Raw genomic sequence first — 17,905 nt, forward strand, 5'->3', positions numbered from 1 at the left:
AACAGCCAAAGGACGACGACGATGGCTAAGACAACGCGATCGAAAACGATGTTTTCGCGCGTTAAGCGATAAAAAAATTAATTGCAATGGAATGAGCAAAATATTATAGTCAAAAACAAATAAAAATAAACTAAGGAAATTATTTCTACAGTAGCGAATGTAGTTAGTGGAGTTAACAGTGCAAACGTCCATGTCTTCAATTGACCGTCTAACTTGTAGTTTTCACGTCGAGGTTTTATGGGGAACGGTTGAAATGTATCAGAGAGAACGCATTTCCACGTGCTGCTATTGAATTCTGGATCAAATCCCATTGTTTCCTGCCTTCTTCTAAATTTGATTCTTATTATTTAGTGGCGGTCATTAGTGAAAATTGTCTATTTACTGACGGAATGTCGGAAATGGTAAAAGGATTAAGTATGGAAATTGGTGAGAGTAACCGTATTCATTTATTATATAATTATATTATTATTATAAAATTATATATACATCTATTGGATATTGGAGGATGCGCCTAACATGAGATACACCTGTTAAGTCCGTGTACCTAGTTTTATAGAAGCAAATTATCGTTTTGAAATTATAATTTTATAATCGAAGTAATCCTCTTCGTTAACCCCTTATGGTGCGGGAAGAATGTTAGGGTTATATTTACAATTGTTGGTATTGTTTGCTTCCCGCCTTTTCCAATCTCGAGGCTGTATAAGATTGTATGTCATCTTTTTTTTCGTATTCTAATCTCCCACTCCGAGTGGTTTGACCCCTTGTGACCTTCTCTAATTCAATGAATAGGTCCATCACGTGTATGTCACGTGTCAATCCACCAAAAATGACCTTCTCTAATTCAATGAATAGGTCCATCACGTGTATGTCACGTGTCAGTCCACCAAACATGACCTTTTCTAATTCAATGAATAGGCCCATCACGTGTATGTCACGTGTCAGTCCGCTGTGAATATACTGTCTCACGGCGAGGACGCGTGTACTTTAACAACTGAGCCAAAATACTCTCCTGCTTGAACTGTAAGTTTTTGGCCTCGCGGGGCAGTGAGCAAATTGCACGCGTGAAATGTTCCTCCTGAAGGGGAGAATCACATTGCGTGTTCATGATCACGTGATCATCACGTGCTAGTCCACTTATAATACACCCCACATCTTGTAGGGTAGAGGTCCATCACGTGTTTGTCACGTGTCATTTTCACATGTCCATCACGTGATCATCATCATGTTTGTCACGTGTTAGTCCAATACAATATGCTGTCCTTGAGGCATTGACAACCGCATCCTGTAGGGCAGATGTCCATTGCTTCGAACCACTTGATCATGTGATTAGCGTGTCCGCCATGTCCACAGGCGATGCAGAAATTACTGGCGCCTGAAATGGATTAAGGAAAAGGTAACCATGGTAACCATGGGTAGCTAGCAATTACTGGCGCCTGAAATGGATTAAGGAAAAGGTAACCATGGTTACCATGGGTAGCTAGCAATTACTGGCGCCTGAAATGGATTAAGGAAAAGGTAACCATGGTAACCATGGGTAGCTAGCAATTACTGGCGCCTGAAATGGATTAAGGAAAAGGTAACCATGGTAACCATGGGTAGCTAGCAATTACTGGCGCCTGAAATGGATTAAGGAAAAGGTAACCATGGTAACCATGGGTAGCTAGCAATTACTGGCGCCTGAAATGGATTAAGGAAAAGGTAACCATGGTAACCATGGGTAGCTAGCAATTACTGGCGCCTGAAATGGATTAAGGAAAAGGTAACCATGGTAACCATGGGTAGCTAGCAATTACTGGCACCTGAAATGGATTAAGGAAAAGGTAACCATGGGTAGCTAGCAATTACTGGCGCCTGAAATGGATTAAGGAAAAGGTAACCATGGTAACCATGGGTAGCTAGCAATTACTGGCGCCTGAAATGGATTAAGGAAAAGGTAACCATGGTAACCATGGGTAGCTAGCAATTACTGGCGCCTGAAATGGATTAAGGAAAAGGTAACCATGGTAACCATGGGTAGCTAGCAATTACTGGCACCTGAAATGGATTAAGGAAAAGGTAACCATGGGTAGCTAGCAATTACTGGCGCCTGAAATGGATTAAGGAAAAGGTAACCATGGTAACCATGGGTAGCTAGCAATTACTGGCGCCTGAAATGGGTTAAGGAAAAGGTAACCATGGTAACCATGGGTAGCTAGCAATTACTGGCACCTGAAATGGGTTAAGGAAAAGGTAACCATGGTAACCATGGGTAGCTAGCAATTACTGGTGTATGTAGAAGAAAGAGATTACTTGTACTGTGATAAAGCCAATGTGTGGGAAGGACTATCAGGATCACTATGTGTGGCTCAAAATAACTGGCACTTGGAATGGACTCCTTGTCAGAAACACTTTTATCATCTTAAACCAATATTTGAAGACAAACTTTGTGAAGAAATCTCAAAATTACCACCTTTATTAAAACCTTTATTTACCGAATTCAATCGAAAATATATCATTAGCCTACTAAATCAGCTAATGGAAATAGATACTTTGTCACTTAGCTAGAATTACAAAATAGCGATAAGTCACGTGTCTGGATTTATCTGAGAAGCAGCTTATAGTGTATGGTGGCGTATAGAGCACTCGACATACATTGACCATATATGGACATGTAGCATACCTCGTACGGCCACGTGACATATAGAGCACTGTAGTCCTATACTCTTACACGACATACACTGAGCTCCACGTGTTCGCTGGAGGCAGTTGTAGCATCTCGTGGAAAATTCTGAGACGAAAGGGAATAAATTATTTCCAGAATACCCCCAAAACACAGTAATAATACAGACTAGTCTATTAAGAGCCCCTCTCCCCCCTCATTAAGGGAAAAATCCCCCCCTCAAGCAACCACCCCCCCCCCCCCGGATTATAGTAGAACTCATAAATATATTCAGAGCCCATGTTCTTTTACGGAGCCCCTGCCCCCCCCCCCCCCCCCCCGAGTAAGCGGGGTTCTGCTGTATCCTCCAGGCTCGTTCATGTTCCCTACCGTACGCGTCTCCCCCCTCCCCCGAGTAAGCGGGGTTCTGCTGTATCCTCCAGGCTCGTTCATGTTCCCTACCGTACGCGTCTCCCCCCTCCCCCGAGTAAGCGGGGTTTTGCTGTATACTCCAGGCTCGTTCATGTTCCCTACCGTACGCGTCTCCCCCCTCCCCCGAGTAAGCGGGGTTTTGCTGTATACTCCAGGCTCGTTCATGTTCCCTACCGTACGCGTCTCCCCCCTCCCCCGAGTAAGCGGGGTTCTGCTGTATCCTCCAGGCTCGTTCATGTTCCCTACCGTACGCGTCTCCCCCCTCCCCCGAGTAAGCGGGGTTCTGCTGTATACTCCAGGCTCGTTCATGTTCCCTACCGTACGCGTCTCCCCCCTCCCCCGAGTAAGCGGGGTTCTGCTGTATCCTCCAGGCTCGTTCCTGTTCCCTACCGTACGCGTCTCCCCCCTCCCCCGAGTAAGCGGGGTTCTGCTGTATACTCCAGGCTCGTTCATGTTCCCTACCGTATGCGTCTCCCCCCTCCCCCGAGTAAGAGGGGTTTTGCTGTATCCTCCAGGCTCGTTCCTGTTCCCCACCGTACGCGTCTCCCCCCTCCCCCGAGTAAGCGGGGTTCTGCTGTATCCTCCAGGCTCGTTCCTGTTCCCTACCGTACGCGTCTCCCCCCTCCCCCGAGAAAGCGGGGTTCTGCTGTATACTCCAGGCTTGTTCATGTTCCCCACCGTACGCGTCTCCCCCCTCCCCCGAGTAAGCGGGGTTCTGCTGTATACTCCAGGCTCGCTCATGTCCCCTACCGTACGCGTCTCCCCCCTCCCCCGAGTAAGCGGGGTTCTGCTGTATACTCCAGGCTCGTTCCTGTTCCCCACCGTACGCGTCTCCCCCCTCCCCCGAGTAAGAGGGGTTCTGCTGTATCCTCCAGGCTCGTTCCTGTTCCCTACCGCACGCGTCTCCCCCCTCCCCCGAGTAAGCGGGGTTCTGCTGTATACTCCAGGCTCGTTCATGTTCCCCACCGTACGCGTCTCCCCCCTCCCCCGAGTAAGCGGGGTTCTGCTGTATACTCCAGGCTCGTTCATGTTCCCCACCGTACGCGTCTCCCCCCTCCCCCGAGTAAGCGGGGTTCTGCTGTATACTCCAGGCTCGTTCATGTTCCCTACCGTATGCGTCTCCCCCCTCCCCCGAGTAAGAGGGGTTTTGCTGTATCCTCCAGGCTCGTTCCTGTTCCCCACCGTACGCGTCTCCCCCCTCCCCCGAGTAAGCGGGGTTCTGCTGTATCCTCCAGGCTCGTTCCTGTTCCCTACCGTACGCGTCTCCCCCCTCCCCCGAGTAAGCGGGGTTCTGCTGTATACTCCAGGCTTGTTCATGTTCCCCACCGTACGCGTCTCCCCCCTCCCCCGAGTAAGCGGGGTTCTGCTGTATACTCCAGGCTCGTTCATGTTCCCCACCGTACGCGTCTCCCCCCTCCCCCGAGTAAGCGGGGTTCTGCTGTATACTCCAGGCTCGTTCATGTTCCCTACCGTACGCGTCTCCCCCCTTCCCCGAGTAAGAGGGGTTTTGCTGTATACTCCAGGCTCGTTCATGTTCCCTACCGTACGCGTCTCCCCCCTCCCCCGAGTAAGAGGGGTTTTGCTGTATACTCCAGGCTCGTTCCTGTTCCCTACCGTACGCGTCTCCCCCCTCCCCCGAGTAAGAGGGGTTCTACTGTATACTCCAGGCTCGTTCATGTTCCCCACCGTACGCGTCTCCCCCCTCCCCCGAGTAAGCGGGGTTCTGCTGTATACTCCAGGCTCGTTCATGTTCCCTACCGTATGCGTCTCCCCCCTCCCCCGAGTAAGCGGGGTTCTGCTGTATACTCCAGGCTCGTTCATGTTCCCTACCGTATGCGTCTCCCCCCTCCCCCGAGTAAGAGGGGTTTTGCTGTATCCTCCAGGCTCGTTCCTGTTCCCCACCGTACGCGTCTCCCCCCTCCCCCGAGTAAGCGGGGTTCTGCTGTATCCTCCAGGCTCGTTCCTGTTCCCTACCGTACGCGTCTCCCCCCTCCCCCGAGTAAGCGGGGTTCTGCTGTATACTCCAGGCTTGTTCATGTTCCCCACCGTACGCGTCTCCCCCCTCCCCCGAGTAAGCGGGGTTCTGCTGTATACTCCAGGCTCGTTCATGTTCCCCACCGTACGCGTCTCCCCCCTCCCCCGAGTAAGCGGGGTTCTGCTGTATACTCCAGGCTCGTTCATGTTCCCTACCGTACGCGTCTCCCCCCTCCCCCGAGTAAGAGGGGTTTTGCTGTATACTCCAGGCTCGTTCATGTTCCCTACCGTACGCGTCTCCCCCCTCCCCCGAGTAAGAGGGGTTTTGCTGTATACTCCAGGCTCGTTCCTGTTCCCTACCGTACGCGTCTCCCCCCTCCCCCGAGTAAGAGGGGTTCTGCTGTATACTCCAGGCTCGTTCATGTTCCCCACCGTACGCGTCTCCCCCCTCCCCCGAGTAAGCGGGGTTCTGCTGTATACTCCAGGCTCGTTCATGTTCCCTACCGTATGCGTCTCCCCCCTCCCCCGAGTAAGCGGGGTTCTGCTGTATACTCCAGGCTCGTTCCTGTTCCCCACCGTACGCGTCTCCCCCCTCCCCCGAGTAAGAGGGGTTCTGCTGTATCCTCCAGGCTCGTTCCTGTTCCCTACCGCACGCGTCTCCCCCCTCCCCCGAGTAAGCAGGGTTCTGCTGTATACTCCAGGCTCGTTCATGTTCCCCACCGTACGCGTCTCCCCCCTCCCCCGAGTAAGCGGGGTTCTGCTGTATACTCCAGGCTCGTTCATGTTCCCCACCGTACGTGTCTCCCCCCTCCCCCGAGTAAGCGGGGTTCTGCTGTATACTCCAGGCTCGTTCATGTTCCCTACCGTACGCGTTTCCCCCCTCCCCCGAGTAAGAGGGGTTTTGCTGTATACTCCAGGCTCGTTCATGTTCCCCACCGTACGCGTCTCCCCCCTCCCCCGAGTAAGCGGGGTTCTGCTGTATACTCCAGGCTCGTTCATGTTCCCCACCGTACGCGTCTCCCCCCTCCCCCGAGTAAGCGGGGTTCTGCTGTATACTCCAGGCTCGTTCATGTTCCCCACCGTACGCGTCTCCCCCCTCCCCCGAGTAAGCGGGGTTCTGCTGTATCCTCCAGGCTCGTTCATGTTCCCTACCGTACGCGTCTTCCCCCTCCCCCGAGTAAGCGGGGTTCTGCTGTATACTCCAGGCTCGTTCCTGTTCCCCACCGTACGCGTCTCCCCCCTCCCCCGAGTAAGCGGGGTTCTGCTGTATACTCCAGGCTCGTTCATGTTCCCTACCGTACGCGTCTCCCCCCTCCCCCGAGTAAGCGGGGTTCTGCTGTATCCTCCAGGCTCGTTCCTGTTCCCTACCGTACGCTTACCGACGTCTTTGTGAGGGTCCGGTGGCTTGCTTAAGAACTTGAGCACTTCTGCACGCTTGGAGAGGAGGTTCCATCGGTACAGCACGTCGGCGTAGACGCGCTTGAAGTGATCGTGGAGGAGAACCTTCGACTGGACGAGCAGTCTAGAAAATGGCGGGCAAATTTGGGTTAGATTCCATCAGCATGTTGATGGTGGTCACATAATAATAACAAGTGGAGGTGCTAATTATGAAGTTAGTGAAAATGTTGACGATAGAGATGATGGTAATGATGACGATGAATACGATGAGGATGAAAATATAGATGACTATCATGACAATAATGTTATGATAACGATGACGATATTGTTACGATAATGGTGATAATAATGTTATGACAATGTTGATAACGATGATGTTATGATGATGATGATGCCGATGACGGTTATCACCTGCAGTTATTGTCGTGCTGTTTCCGCTGCTCCTCCATGGCGTCCCTCTTGTTGATGAACTCAGGGGGGGTCCAGCTATCGTGAGGCAGGATGTCACACCACACCATCTCAGGGGTGGAGCCCTCGCCCGTCAGGCCCACGCTGCTGTTCGCTACTGACTTGGAGCGTTTGGGGCCAGGCTGCAAACAAGGGTCAAAATAACAACTCACATTTGAGAACATTTTATCTGAGCAAGTGTGGTCGGCATAATGGTGGTGATAGCAATCAACATGATGATGATGATGATGATGATGATGATGATGATGGTGGTGGTGATTGTGATGACGATGATGTTTCTGATGGTGATGTGATGATGATGATCATGATTGTGATGTTTGTGATGGTGATGATGATAATGATGTTTCTGATGGTGATGTGATGATGATGATTTTCATGAAGATGATGGTGTTTGTGAACATTTTTATGGTTATGATGAAGATGGTGGTGATGAAGATAATAGTAGTGAAGATGATGAAGATATCTGTTCGGCCGAATCTATAGTAAAAGGCAAAAAACTACAATCTTAATCAAAATAAATAAAACAAGCTATCCCAGAATCATTCTATAATTTAGATGAATTCGATATTTGCAGTGGTTGACGTGGATTCTGTTTGATAGTTTGATAATAAAATATAAAGCTTATATCCCAAAGGGAACATGAAAAAGCGAGAAACGCAAGACTAGTTCAAGTACCCCGGCAAACTAATACATTTTAGATTCCCCCCCCCCCCAAAAAAAAAAGATAAAATAAAAATAAAATATAACACTAAATCTTGACTCCTTCATTAGCGAAAGAACCTGTCATCTTCTGTACATTATGGTTTATGCTAAAAGCTGTACTCTTTTCCCTTAGTACAAATGTACGTTGGCAATGGGAACGAGATTGTGCTGGCTTTTGCCCACGCATGCACGTGCGCTATTTACCGCTATCAAGCTAACCTGATGGCTCGTCTCGTACATGAAGGTCGGTGACGGGCCCATGGTCGAGCCAAACGTGAAAGACTTGCTGGTTATAAGATGCCCCTGATGCTTTGCGGGCTTGAACGAATCGGGCAAGGAATGATGGGACATGACGCACGTCAACACAGCTAGTGTCTGAATATCCCGGATGTTCAGGTAATACTCCATCCTTGATACGACAGATACAAGACGTTTAGTGCCAGTAAGTGCCAATTAACGATGATACTACAAAAGAGTAAAGGAAGGGAATTTGGGTCGACTCTATCCCGAATAGGAGAATTGCTTTAACATTTTGGGTGGCAAACTAGCATGCGCTCAGGCGTTTAGCGGCAAAATAGCAGCAAAAAGGGAACTTGTTTAGCGCATATGAATAAATTCATAAAGTTTTTTTTTAGAAAGAGTTAATTTTCATTTAAAGATTTTATTTTTTCGTCCTTCTCTGGCGAGACGGACAGTCATATCTGTGTTTTGTGTTGAATTTGCCACCCAAAAGGTCACGTGATCTCTTAGCACAAGTCCCTATTGCAGTCAAAGTCTGAATTGGTCTAAACTTGCAATTATAAGGAGTCTAATGTGGAATTTTATTTAAGGCGCACATCCTTCATGCAGTTAACAATAATGATACAAGGATTAGTATGTAAATGACCAAGTAGAGACGCCAGCGAGGCGAGCTCAGTCAAACTTACAAGAAGTCCAAGAGGGGCCTTCCAAAGGGGTGCAGGGCCCAGGGGGTGTCATCCACGTTGTCTGGAGCTTGGGCCAATTTTCTCTCCAGCACCAGACCTAACAAGGACCAGGTCTGTACCAGGTCCTTACGGCCAACAGCAAGCGCCGCTGACGTATTCTTCTTGCAGATGTCTATGACGTCATTTCCTTCGAGTCTTGATTGATCGTAAATATTGTAACAAACAAGAAGGAAGGGAATCAGCTTAGTTTGTGGCGTTTTAAGGATTCATTTGGTGGCCGTAAGAGAAGGAGCTAGGGAGAGCTGAAATGCGTAGGGGTGACGTCACATCTTTAACCACAAGACACCACAGGAAACCCAAAAAGCATGCTAGGAACAAAGTTGACAGTTGTGGTACCCTGATGATGGTGTGATGCACAGATGTTCACTTTTACGGTTTGATTATCTAAACTATTTCGAAGCTTCACGGTGTTGCTGATTATCTGAACTATTTCGAAGCTTCACGGTGTTGTTGATTATCTGAACTATTTCGAAGCTTAACGGTGTTGTTGATTATCTGAACTATTTCGAAGCTTCACGGTGTTGTTGATTATCTGAACTATTTCGAAGCTTCACGGTGTTGTTGATTATCTGAACTATTTCGAAGCTTCACGGTGTTGTTGATTAGACGTTTAATTCGACTGTGTGTCGTGTCTGCAGTTTCGACGTCTAGCTGGGGGTTTCTCATTGGCAAACTTTAGTTCTAAATCGTAACATCACAAAGCTTTATTCAAAGCGTAGATGTGCACTCTCTCTGATACATGACTACTTCTCCCTACTTACACGTAGTTCTGCGCCAGCGATCGATGCAGCGGCATTAGCACACTCACGTCCCAGATCATCACAAGCCCACCACGGTTGCGTGGGGCTGGGGCCGACATGGATCCAAACTTCTTGCTCATCCGGTCTTCCTGTGTCAAATGCATATAAGTGTAAACGTGTTGTACTTGTATATAAGTGTAAACGTGTTGTACTTGTATATAAGTGTGTTGGTTCTTGGTTAGTACCTTGTTCAAGTTACCGGAAGTTAAGTCATTAATCTGATGTACCTGGCTTAAAGACCGGAAGTATCTCTGTCTGCTATGACCACCCATACGTCCAAACGAAGCGAAAGTCCGAGGATGAGACGCTTTCAGGTTCCCTGTGTTATTGTGGAGAGGAGGGAGGGCTGGACCGGGACTAGGTCGATAGCTGTACGCGGACAGCGCTGACAAGGATCTGTTAGGTATATAAAAAGTGAGTAAACAGATTTTTCAGTAACCCGAACCCATACAAAAAATAAGTTTTTTCTATTATGTCGTTATTTCCTTGTCGTTATGTCGGGCTCATGTCTCTATGTAGAACATATGAACATAACAGTGCCCATGTCGTTAGGTTGTTATGTCACTAGTGTGCACCAGGCATAAGAGATTTCCGTTACCGGTTGATATTTATGTTACCTGGGCGTTGGCTCGTTACTTGCGTTCGGCCGATGAAAGCAGACCAATAGACCTGTCAATCATAACAAAATCAATACATAAGTGGGGCCAGGGAATTTTCCTTTACATCGAAATCTTGGAAGAAATATATGCTAAAAAATCACCTCTTATCCACTTTTATACTAGGACCCAGAATCTAGAAATACCCATTCGGCATAACAAACAAGAGAGCCTGTGTAACGTGGTCGTAGGAGACAAGGCAAAAAAGAAGGTTTGGGCTATTGCTGAGTCAAATCACTGTGATTGACTCTACGTACACACCCCGAACTCCGGGTCACACTATGATTAAGTCAGCTTAAAGAATGTCAATCACCCACTCCTTTGTTATTGTTTATCATTGAAAAAACAGGGATTTATTCGCAAGGAACCCTCAAAATAACAGTGTACGAATACAGTCTGATATATTATATATTATTAAAAGGATATATGATTTAAAATATCTAGGCTACTTGCTTGAATTAGTCGATGGAAATGGATGCTTTGTGTGACTCGCCATTGAGCGGGAGCATAAAATGTCGGCGTGTTTGGCCTTCTTTAAATCACACAACTAATCACGCATTCAATGGGAGTAGTATTACAAATAACGCCACAGCCTGCACACAGACTTGTACTCACCGCAAGCAGAGAACTTTGCGCCAGACGTGCGGGGGAATGGGATGGCTGCGTCTTGGTAACTTCCGTATGTGACGGGTAGAATTTGTGGAATAGCCTGAGAAACATCTGTCACGCGTTCCTCCTGAAGCTAGAAACACGCCGTCACGCGTTGAGCTACGTTACATACTAGGGCAATTTAAATTATTGTTCCTGTGATATATCTTTCGTACGCGACACGCGGGAGGTTGCGTTACATGTTTCTTTCTTTATATGATGTCGTTACATGTCATTTGCATGTGAGACTTTCCAACACTATTCTTTTCACACATAAGGCTATTGCTATGTGACACTTGTATGATTGTGTTACATACCGTGAGCTACTCTAATTGGCTGACGAGCTCACGAAGGCAAGGCTCTAGACACGTCTGGTTTAACTTGACATGGTTGCGTGACACTTATGATTGCATGACATTCGTGTGATTGTGTTACATACCGTGAGCTCCTCTAATTGGCTGACGAGCTGACGAAGGCAAGGTTCTAGACACGTCTGGTTTAACTTGACATGGTTATAGGCTGTCTCCTGTAGGGTCTTCAAGAGTAAAAACAAGGGCATTATGAGTATAAATAATTGGACTATTAACGACTTGAAAAAGGTTTAACGGTGGTGCAAAAGATTTCAAGTAAATTTGAACACATACAAATCTATACCCTGAAACTATATAAAATCATGGAAATTATCCTGGTACACTATTTTTGGCCGTGAACAACTCGAAGTTCTAATAGGTTCTTTCTTAACTTTGTATCTTTTGCAATCTGCTACCTTGATTAATCTGCTCTGGGTAGACATTGGGATGGCTGTGTCAGGGGTAAACACAAAGCCAGGGATTGCGTTATTCGGGTACATGGCTGGGAAATGAATGGATAGCGTGACACGGGAGCCATTTGTCACCGACACAGTGCAGCACCGCTGACCGGCATCCATCTGAAAAAGAAAACAAAGCAAATTTGCATGATAATATGAGCAGAGGGTGGGTAGAAGAACTACAACAAAGATTTGCTGTAAGTTACCTCGCATTCACATTAATGAGGGTAAACTTAATACAGATACTCGCCTGCTTGACGTTGTGGATGTTCACATTAATTAGGGTGAACTTAATACAAATACTCGCCTGCTCTACTGTGACGTTGTGGATGTTCACATTAATGAGGGCGAACTTAATACAAATACTCGCCTGCTCTACTGTGACGTTGTGGATGTTCACATTAATGAGGGCGAACTTAATACAAATACTCGCCTGCTCTACTGTGACGTTGTGGATGTTCACATTAATGAGGGCGAACTTAATACAAATACTCGCCTGCTCTACTGTGACGTTGTGGATGTTCACATTATGAGGGCGAACTTAATACAAATACTCGCCTGCTCTACTGTGACGTTGTGGATGTTCACATTATGAGGGTGAACTAAATACAAATACTCACCTGCTCTACTGTGACGTTATGGATGTTAACATTAATGAGGGCGAACTTAATACAAATACTCACCTGCTCTACAGTGACGTTATGGATGTTAACATTAATGAGGGCGAACTTAATACAAATACTCACCTGCTCTACAGTGACGTTATGGATGTTAACATTAATGAGGGCGAACTTAATACAAATACTCACCTGCTCTACTGTGACGTTGTGGATGTTAACATTAATGAGGGCGAACTTAATACAAATACTCGCCTGCTCTACTGGGACGTTGTGGATGTTCACATTAACGAGGGCGAACTTAATACAAATACTCGCCTGCTCTTCTGTGACGTTCTGGATGTTCACATTAATGAGGGCGAACTTAATACAAATACTCGCCTGCTCTACTGTGACGTTATGGATGTTCACATTAATGAGGGCGAACTTAATACAAATACTCGCCTGCTCTACTGTGACGTTGTGGATGTTCACATTAATGAGAGCGAAATTAATACAAATACTCGCCTGCTCTACTGTGACGTTGTGGATGTTCACATTATGAGGGTGAACTAAATACAAATACTCACCTGCTCTACTGTGACATTGTGGATGTTAACATTAATGAGGGCGAACTTAATACAAATACTCGCCTGCTCTACTGGGACGTTGTGGATGTTCACATTAACGAGGGCGAACTTAATACAAATACTCGCCTGCTCTTCTGTGACGTTCTGGATGTTCACATTAATGAGGGCGAACTTAATACAAATACTCGCCTGCTCTACTGTGACGTTATGGATGTTCACATTAATGAGGGCGAACTTAATACAAATACTCGCCTGCTCTACTGTGACGTTGTGGATGTTCACATTAATGAGAGCGAAATTAATACAAATACTCGCCTGCTCTACTGTGACGTTGTGGATGTTCACATTATGAGGGTGAACTAAATACAAATACTCACCTGCTCTACTGTGACGTTGTGGATGTTCACATTAATGAGGGCGAACTTAATACAAATACTCGCCTGCTCTACTGTGACGTTGTGGATGTTCACATTAATGAGGGCGAACTTAATACAAATACTCGCCTGCTCTACAGTGACGTTGTGGATGTTCACATTAATGAGGGCGAACTCTTGCTGGAGAGTCTGTGGTTGTGCGCCTGCTGTTCGCTTGTCCTGCGGTCCCTCGTGAGACCCTCTCCTTCCCTCCCACAGTAGCTTTTCAGATGAGGAATGGTTTTCTTCTTGATGTGCTTCGTCGCTGCACGCCTAGATTCAAACAAAGAAATGTTATCAAACGCTAGCATATTCAAGCACGAAGGCTTGTAGTCATTTGCGTACAAATGATCGAGTGTAGAGGAATGTTTTATTCGTTATTAGTAAAACAAGCTGATCGAGTGTAGAGGAATGTTTTACTCGTTCTCAGTAAAACAAGCTGATCGAGTGTAGAGGAATGTTTTATTCGTTCTCAGTAAAACAAGCTGATCGAGTGTAGAGGAATGTTTTATTCGTTCTCAGTAAAACAAGCTGATCGAGTGTAGAGGAATGTTTTATTCGTTCTCAGTAAAACAAGCTGATCGAGTGTAGAGGAATGTTTTACTCGTTCTCAGTAAAACAAGCTGATCGAGTGTAGAGGAATGTTCTACTCGTTCTCAGTAAAACAAGCTGATCGAGTGTAGAGGAATGTTTTACTCGTTCTCAATTGCGCGGGTCGAGAAAAAAATAACTTCGCTTTAGAAATCGTTTTTGGTGGACGTCAATCCACCGGTTTCCATAGAAACCTGTCAAAACTACTTCCCCTCCCGCTAAAGTGAAGTGTTGGCTTTCAGCGCAATCACCCCCGAACACTGTCCCTCGCGTCGCCAAGTCCGATATTCTGGTGCAAATGTGTTTACAAATAGGAAAAAAGAATTCGGCGAAGCAGAAGAAGATTCCTAAGATCACAAAGACGTCTAAATAGATTAGTGTTTTGCAGTTTATCTTATAAACAAATGCCTCATTCACGTTAAAGGTTTCCATTATGTCTCTGATAGAGGCCCCCTTAGCTCTTAGCATTAAAGACTCTCCACCGAAGCGAATTTGATAATAATTTTACCATGCATCAAATGGGAGCTTAAGAGTTGGAGAATTTATCGTGCGACGAGGTTCTTCATTTTCCATGGAAACCGCTCGATTGACGTCCACCAAAAACGATTTTGAAAGTGAAGTTTTTTTTTCGACCTGCGCTTGTGACTGGGAACGAGTATAAAAGAGCTTGTATCATGTGAATACAAAATAACTTTAAATCTTCTCTTCCTTATAGACCTACCGTTACTATTTTAAGACTTACCGCAACATTTTTATACCTACCGCTACTATTTTCGGCTCCACCGCCACCACTATTTTAGACTTACCGCCACTGGCACTATTTTTATACCTATCGCCATTATTTCTAGAATTACCGCTACTATTTTCAGCTCCACAGCAACCGTTTTTAGACTTACTGCCACTATTCTTAGACTTTTACCGCTACTATTTTCGGCTACCGCCACTATTCTAAGACTTACCGCTACTATTTTCGGCTACCGCCACTATTCTAAGACTTACCGCTACTATTTTCGGCTACCGCCACTATTCTTAGACTTCTACCGCTACTATTTTCGGCTACCGCCACTATTCTAAGACTTACCGCCACTAGTTTCGGCTACCGCTACTATTCTTAGACTTCTACCGCTACTATTTTCGGCTACCGCCACTATTCTAAGACTAACCGCTACTATTTTCGGCTACCGCCACTATTCTAAGACTAACCGCTACTATTTTCGGCTACCGCCACTATTCTAAGACTTACCGCTACTATTTTCGGCTCAACCGCCCAAAGCCTCAGGTTTTGATCCTTAGACCACGTGACCAGCTGAAAGTGCTCCTCTCCTATAAGAAAAGCCCTCTAAGTCACGTGACTAGTACAGGCGGCTCGTCTCTTTTGGGAGAAGAGGAGGAAGAACATGTTTGGAAAAATCAGTAGAGTTGTTATTATTGTCATGACTCGCTGTGCGACTTTTGAATCACATTTCACGCTGAGCAAATTTTCTTTTTTTTAATTCAAAGTTTAGGGGAAGATAACTTGGGAGAGTCATGCGTCTTGCACAAGAAAACTTACTATTCTATCATGAAGCACTTTATTCATCCACGCATGCGTATAACTGTTTTGTACGTCACACAACTTCTATTTTACATGGGCAACAGTTTACTAACAATCCGCCGTCAAAAAGTTAGTGTAACGAATTCCACATGAATCTTAACGGGTTCATTTCAATCAAAATAGATTCATTTTTTTCACTAGGATGTAGTTAACAGGAAGGCAGGAAGGTTTTTGGTTGTTTTTAAAAAAAATCTTTCATGTTTTATTAAATTTCCTTGCTACAAATCGAAAGTGCCCCTTTAACAGCCAGCTTGTACGCAATACACGACTTAAACTCGATTAACTAATATCTAAGAACTAAAACAACACAAATCTGTCGTGTCTGGGCGGAAAGCGGGCGAGTTCCTAGAACACCACAATGCCTTCCTCGATACTCCTCTTTCCATTGTCCGCTTTAGACTTGATCTGCGCCGAGAATTCCCCACAAAACACCAACTTGTTGTCTCCTCCTTTGAGCTCAAACTTGATTATTAACTTCAAAGAAGGGTAGAGATTCGATACATAAATGTTCAAATCCAAAGTAGCCGAGTCCCCTGCATTTATCGGGCATTTCACGCCGTGATTCTCGCACACGTTTGGGTTCTTTAGCGGAAAAGGGACCTGCACGCCGCCGATAATCCCAAACACTTCGATAGTAGCAGACGAAACCAGTTCGTTCGGAACAAACGTCGCTTTGCACGTCTCGTTACTGCCCTTGTGGAAAGTGCACGGCTCCTCTTCGCAAGGTTCCAAGTCGAGCTCGACCAGCTTGCCGGCCGGTGACTCACAAGCTTTGAAGCTGATCTTTCTCCCTTGAGTGGAACTAGCAAAAGCCAACAGCGAGAGAATGACCAGGGAGATACACGCCATGATTGTGAGACAGGAAGATTGCTCGTGAGTGGTTGTAATATGAGAAAGGGTGCCGCGCGCAGGCCTTGACACGCGATGGCAGATTATTAACAAACACTTATCCGCAGGTGTCTCTCCGAAATAGCGCGAAATTCGCCCGATTGCGGCGAAGACAAACCGCATAAACGATTTTCTAACATGCAATCGATAAATCGATAAAAATCGTGATTTGATCCTCGGGTAATATGAAAAAATTTATATACAGAGAGATGGAATTTTCCTAAGGTGTCATTGTTTCGAGGCATTTCTTTCTTTCCCTCATGGACACAAAAACGTATTTTGCCGTTTCTTCGTTAATATCTTTCTTATCCACACTTATTATAAATAGAAGGGGCCTTGTGTTTGTCATTTCACCAATATCTATATTGGTTTTGTTTTAAACATAGTATATGTTTCTCTTCTTGAATTATATTATATATGCAGGACACACTACAAGAAAGTGCTCCTCATTTTCTATTCCTGTTTTGTATATGACAATATATAGATTTAGGCACTGCCTAAAAGCGGAGCCACCATGACTTTTTTCAGCATAAACTTGTGTAGAACCCCCCTTCCCTGCACTTTCATTATGCATCACGTTCAACCACCCACAAAAAGGCACCATATGTAAAACATATAAAGATTGCATGTTCCATAAATACTGCAATTACTATTAAAAGGTGTCCTCCCAATCCTCCTTTGTTCTAGTTAAAAAAAGTATTTATTGACATTACTAAGGATATCATTAACTAAACTATACTTGATAGACAACTGATACAGCAAAATAAATTTATGCTTTGATTAACAGGGAAGGCTTTCGGGTGTGAAGGGAAGTCATATTTATTTTAAAATGAGGATCAATTAAAGTTCCTCACAAAAAACTGGGTGCTATTTTATTCTCTTCAAAATTAAAAACAATAAACAAATACATATCAAATTCCTATACATTAATAAGTATATCAGCAAATCACACTATCATAGTGTATTTGAGGTAAAAGTACTCATTCCCTGCCTGTACTGTCCCAATTCCTTTTACTTATTACTTTACTTAACTTGCAAAGATAGGGCTTTATCATTTTCTTTCTCTTGTGTTTCAAAGTAAGCAATTCAAAAATTGGAAAAATATCTTTATTAACCTTCTCTCTTGTGCTTTAGAATGTAACTTTGCTAAGGGCGGATTAAAAGCACTCCAAGATATTTGAAAAATATTTTATTATACAGTTAAGAACCACAGATAAGATCCTAGAATGAGCCTGTTAAACTAAAATTATCAAATTAGAATCCTTTTTATAAGCATCTATTTAGCCTATAATTTGAAATAGGTTGAAATAGGAAAATTGATATCTAAATAGTTTTAAATATGATCTTAAGGGATCATATAGGAGACCTGTTTTTGTTTTTTATAATTAACTTACTACCTCAATTACTTTACCATGAGTCATTGTAATAGCAAGAGAATATTTATGAACCTAAATAGCCTAAATGTCACTAACCACACATTATACAAGAACCTGTCAGGCTAATTTGGAAAAAAAATTGTTTTTTTTACTTTTATAACTCTGGTTCATTTTTTAGAACCATTTTTCCATTAAAATATTATCTTACTTTTTGTTACTTTATATGTGTTTATTTTTATGTACATCCTGCCCTGGGTCATGCCTCTTGGACAGCAGCTTGTGTCTCAGCTTGATTTCAGAATCTCTGGCTGAGATTAACCTGAAGAAGTTTGGAGAAAAGCATTTAA

General features: G+C 44.9%; 2 protein-coding genes and 1 long non-coding RNA gene across 3 annotated transcripts in view; 1 reads left to right on the plus strand and 2 right to left on the minus strand.

The window, feature by feature from the left end:
- Positions 1-427: 427 nt before the first annotated feature.
- LOC5511953 (GATOR complex protein WDR59) overlaps positions 428-17,905 on the minus strand; it is a 29,558-nt gene continuing 12,080 nt past the window's right edge. The window contains exons 11-24 of the mRNA XM_048730767.1: positions 14,944-15,023; positions 13,200-13,382; positions 11,469-11,630; positions 11,142-11,237; positions 10,670-10,796; positions 10,016-10,067; positions 9,626-9,794; positions 9,360-9,487; positions 8,539-8,733; positions 7,832-8,021; positions 6,854-7,032; positions 6,424-6,566; positions 2,660-2,767; positions 428-1,372 (exon numbers count right to left, since the gene is read on the minus strand). Coding sequence (XP_048586724.1) covers positions 1,230-1,372; positions 2,660-2,767; positions 6,424-6,566; positions 6,854-7,032; positions 7,832-8,021; positions 8,539-8,733; positions 9,360-9,487; positions 9,626-9,794; positions 10,016-10,067; positions 10,670-10,796; positions 11,142-11,237; positions 11,469-11,630; positions 13,200-13,382; positions 14,944-15,023 — 1,955 coding nt within the window. The 3' untranslated portion in view covers positions 428-1,229. The remainder of the gene's footprint in view (positions 1,373-2,659; positions 2,768-6,423; positions 6,567-6,853; positions 7,033-7,831; positions 8,022-8,538; positions 8,734-9,359; positions 9,488-9,625; positions 9,795-10,015; positions 10,068-10,669; positions 10,797-11,141; positions 11,238-11,468; positions 11,631-13,199; positions 13,383-14,943; positions 15,024-17,905) is intronic.
- On the plus strand, positions 1,368-2,818 carry LOC125568432. The gene is made up of 2 exons (XR_007312363.1): positions 1,368-2,003; positions 2,056-2,818. It is a non-coding gene; the product is annotated as an uncharacterized LOC125568432 (long non-coding RNA).
- LOC116618037 (NPC intracellular cholesterol transporter 2) lies at positions 15,255-16,198 on the minus strand. Its single transcript, XM_032381301.2, has one exon. It carries the CDS (start codon positions 16,141-16,143, stop codon positions 15,640-15,642), a length of 504 nt encoding a protein of 167 aa, XP_032237192.2. The 5' UTR covers positions 16,144-16,198; the 3' UTR covers positions 15,255-15,639.

This window comes from Nematostella vectensis, chromosome 7 (genome assembly GCF_932526225.1).
Source record: "Nematostella vectensis chromosome 7, jaNemVect1.1, whole genome shotgun sequence".
In the NCBI taxonomy this organism is placed as follows: Eukaryota; Metazoa; Cnidaria; class Anthozoa; order Actiniaria; family Edwardsiidae; genus Nematostella; species Nematostella vectensis.

Excerpts from the sequence above, each read along its gene's own strand:
- LOC116618037 (XM_032381301.2), bottom strand. The coding sequence starts at position 16,143 with ATGGCGTGTATCTCCCTGGTCATTCTCTCGCTGTTGGCTTTTGCTAGT.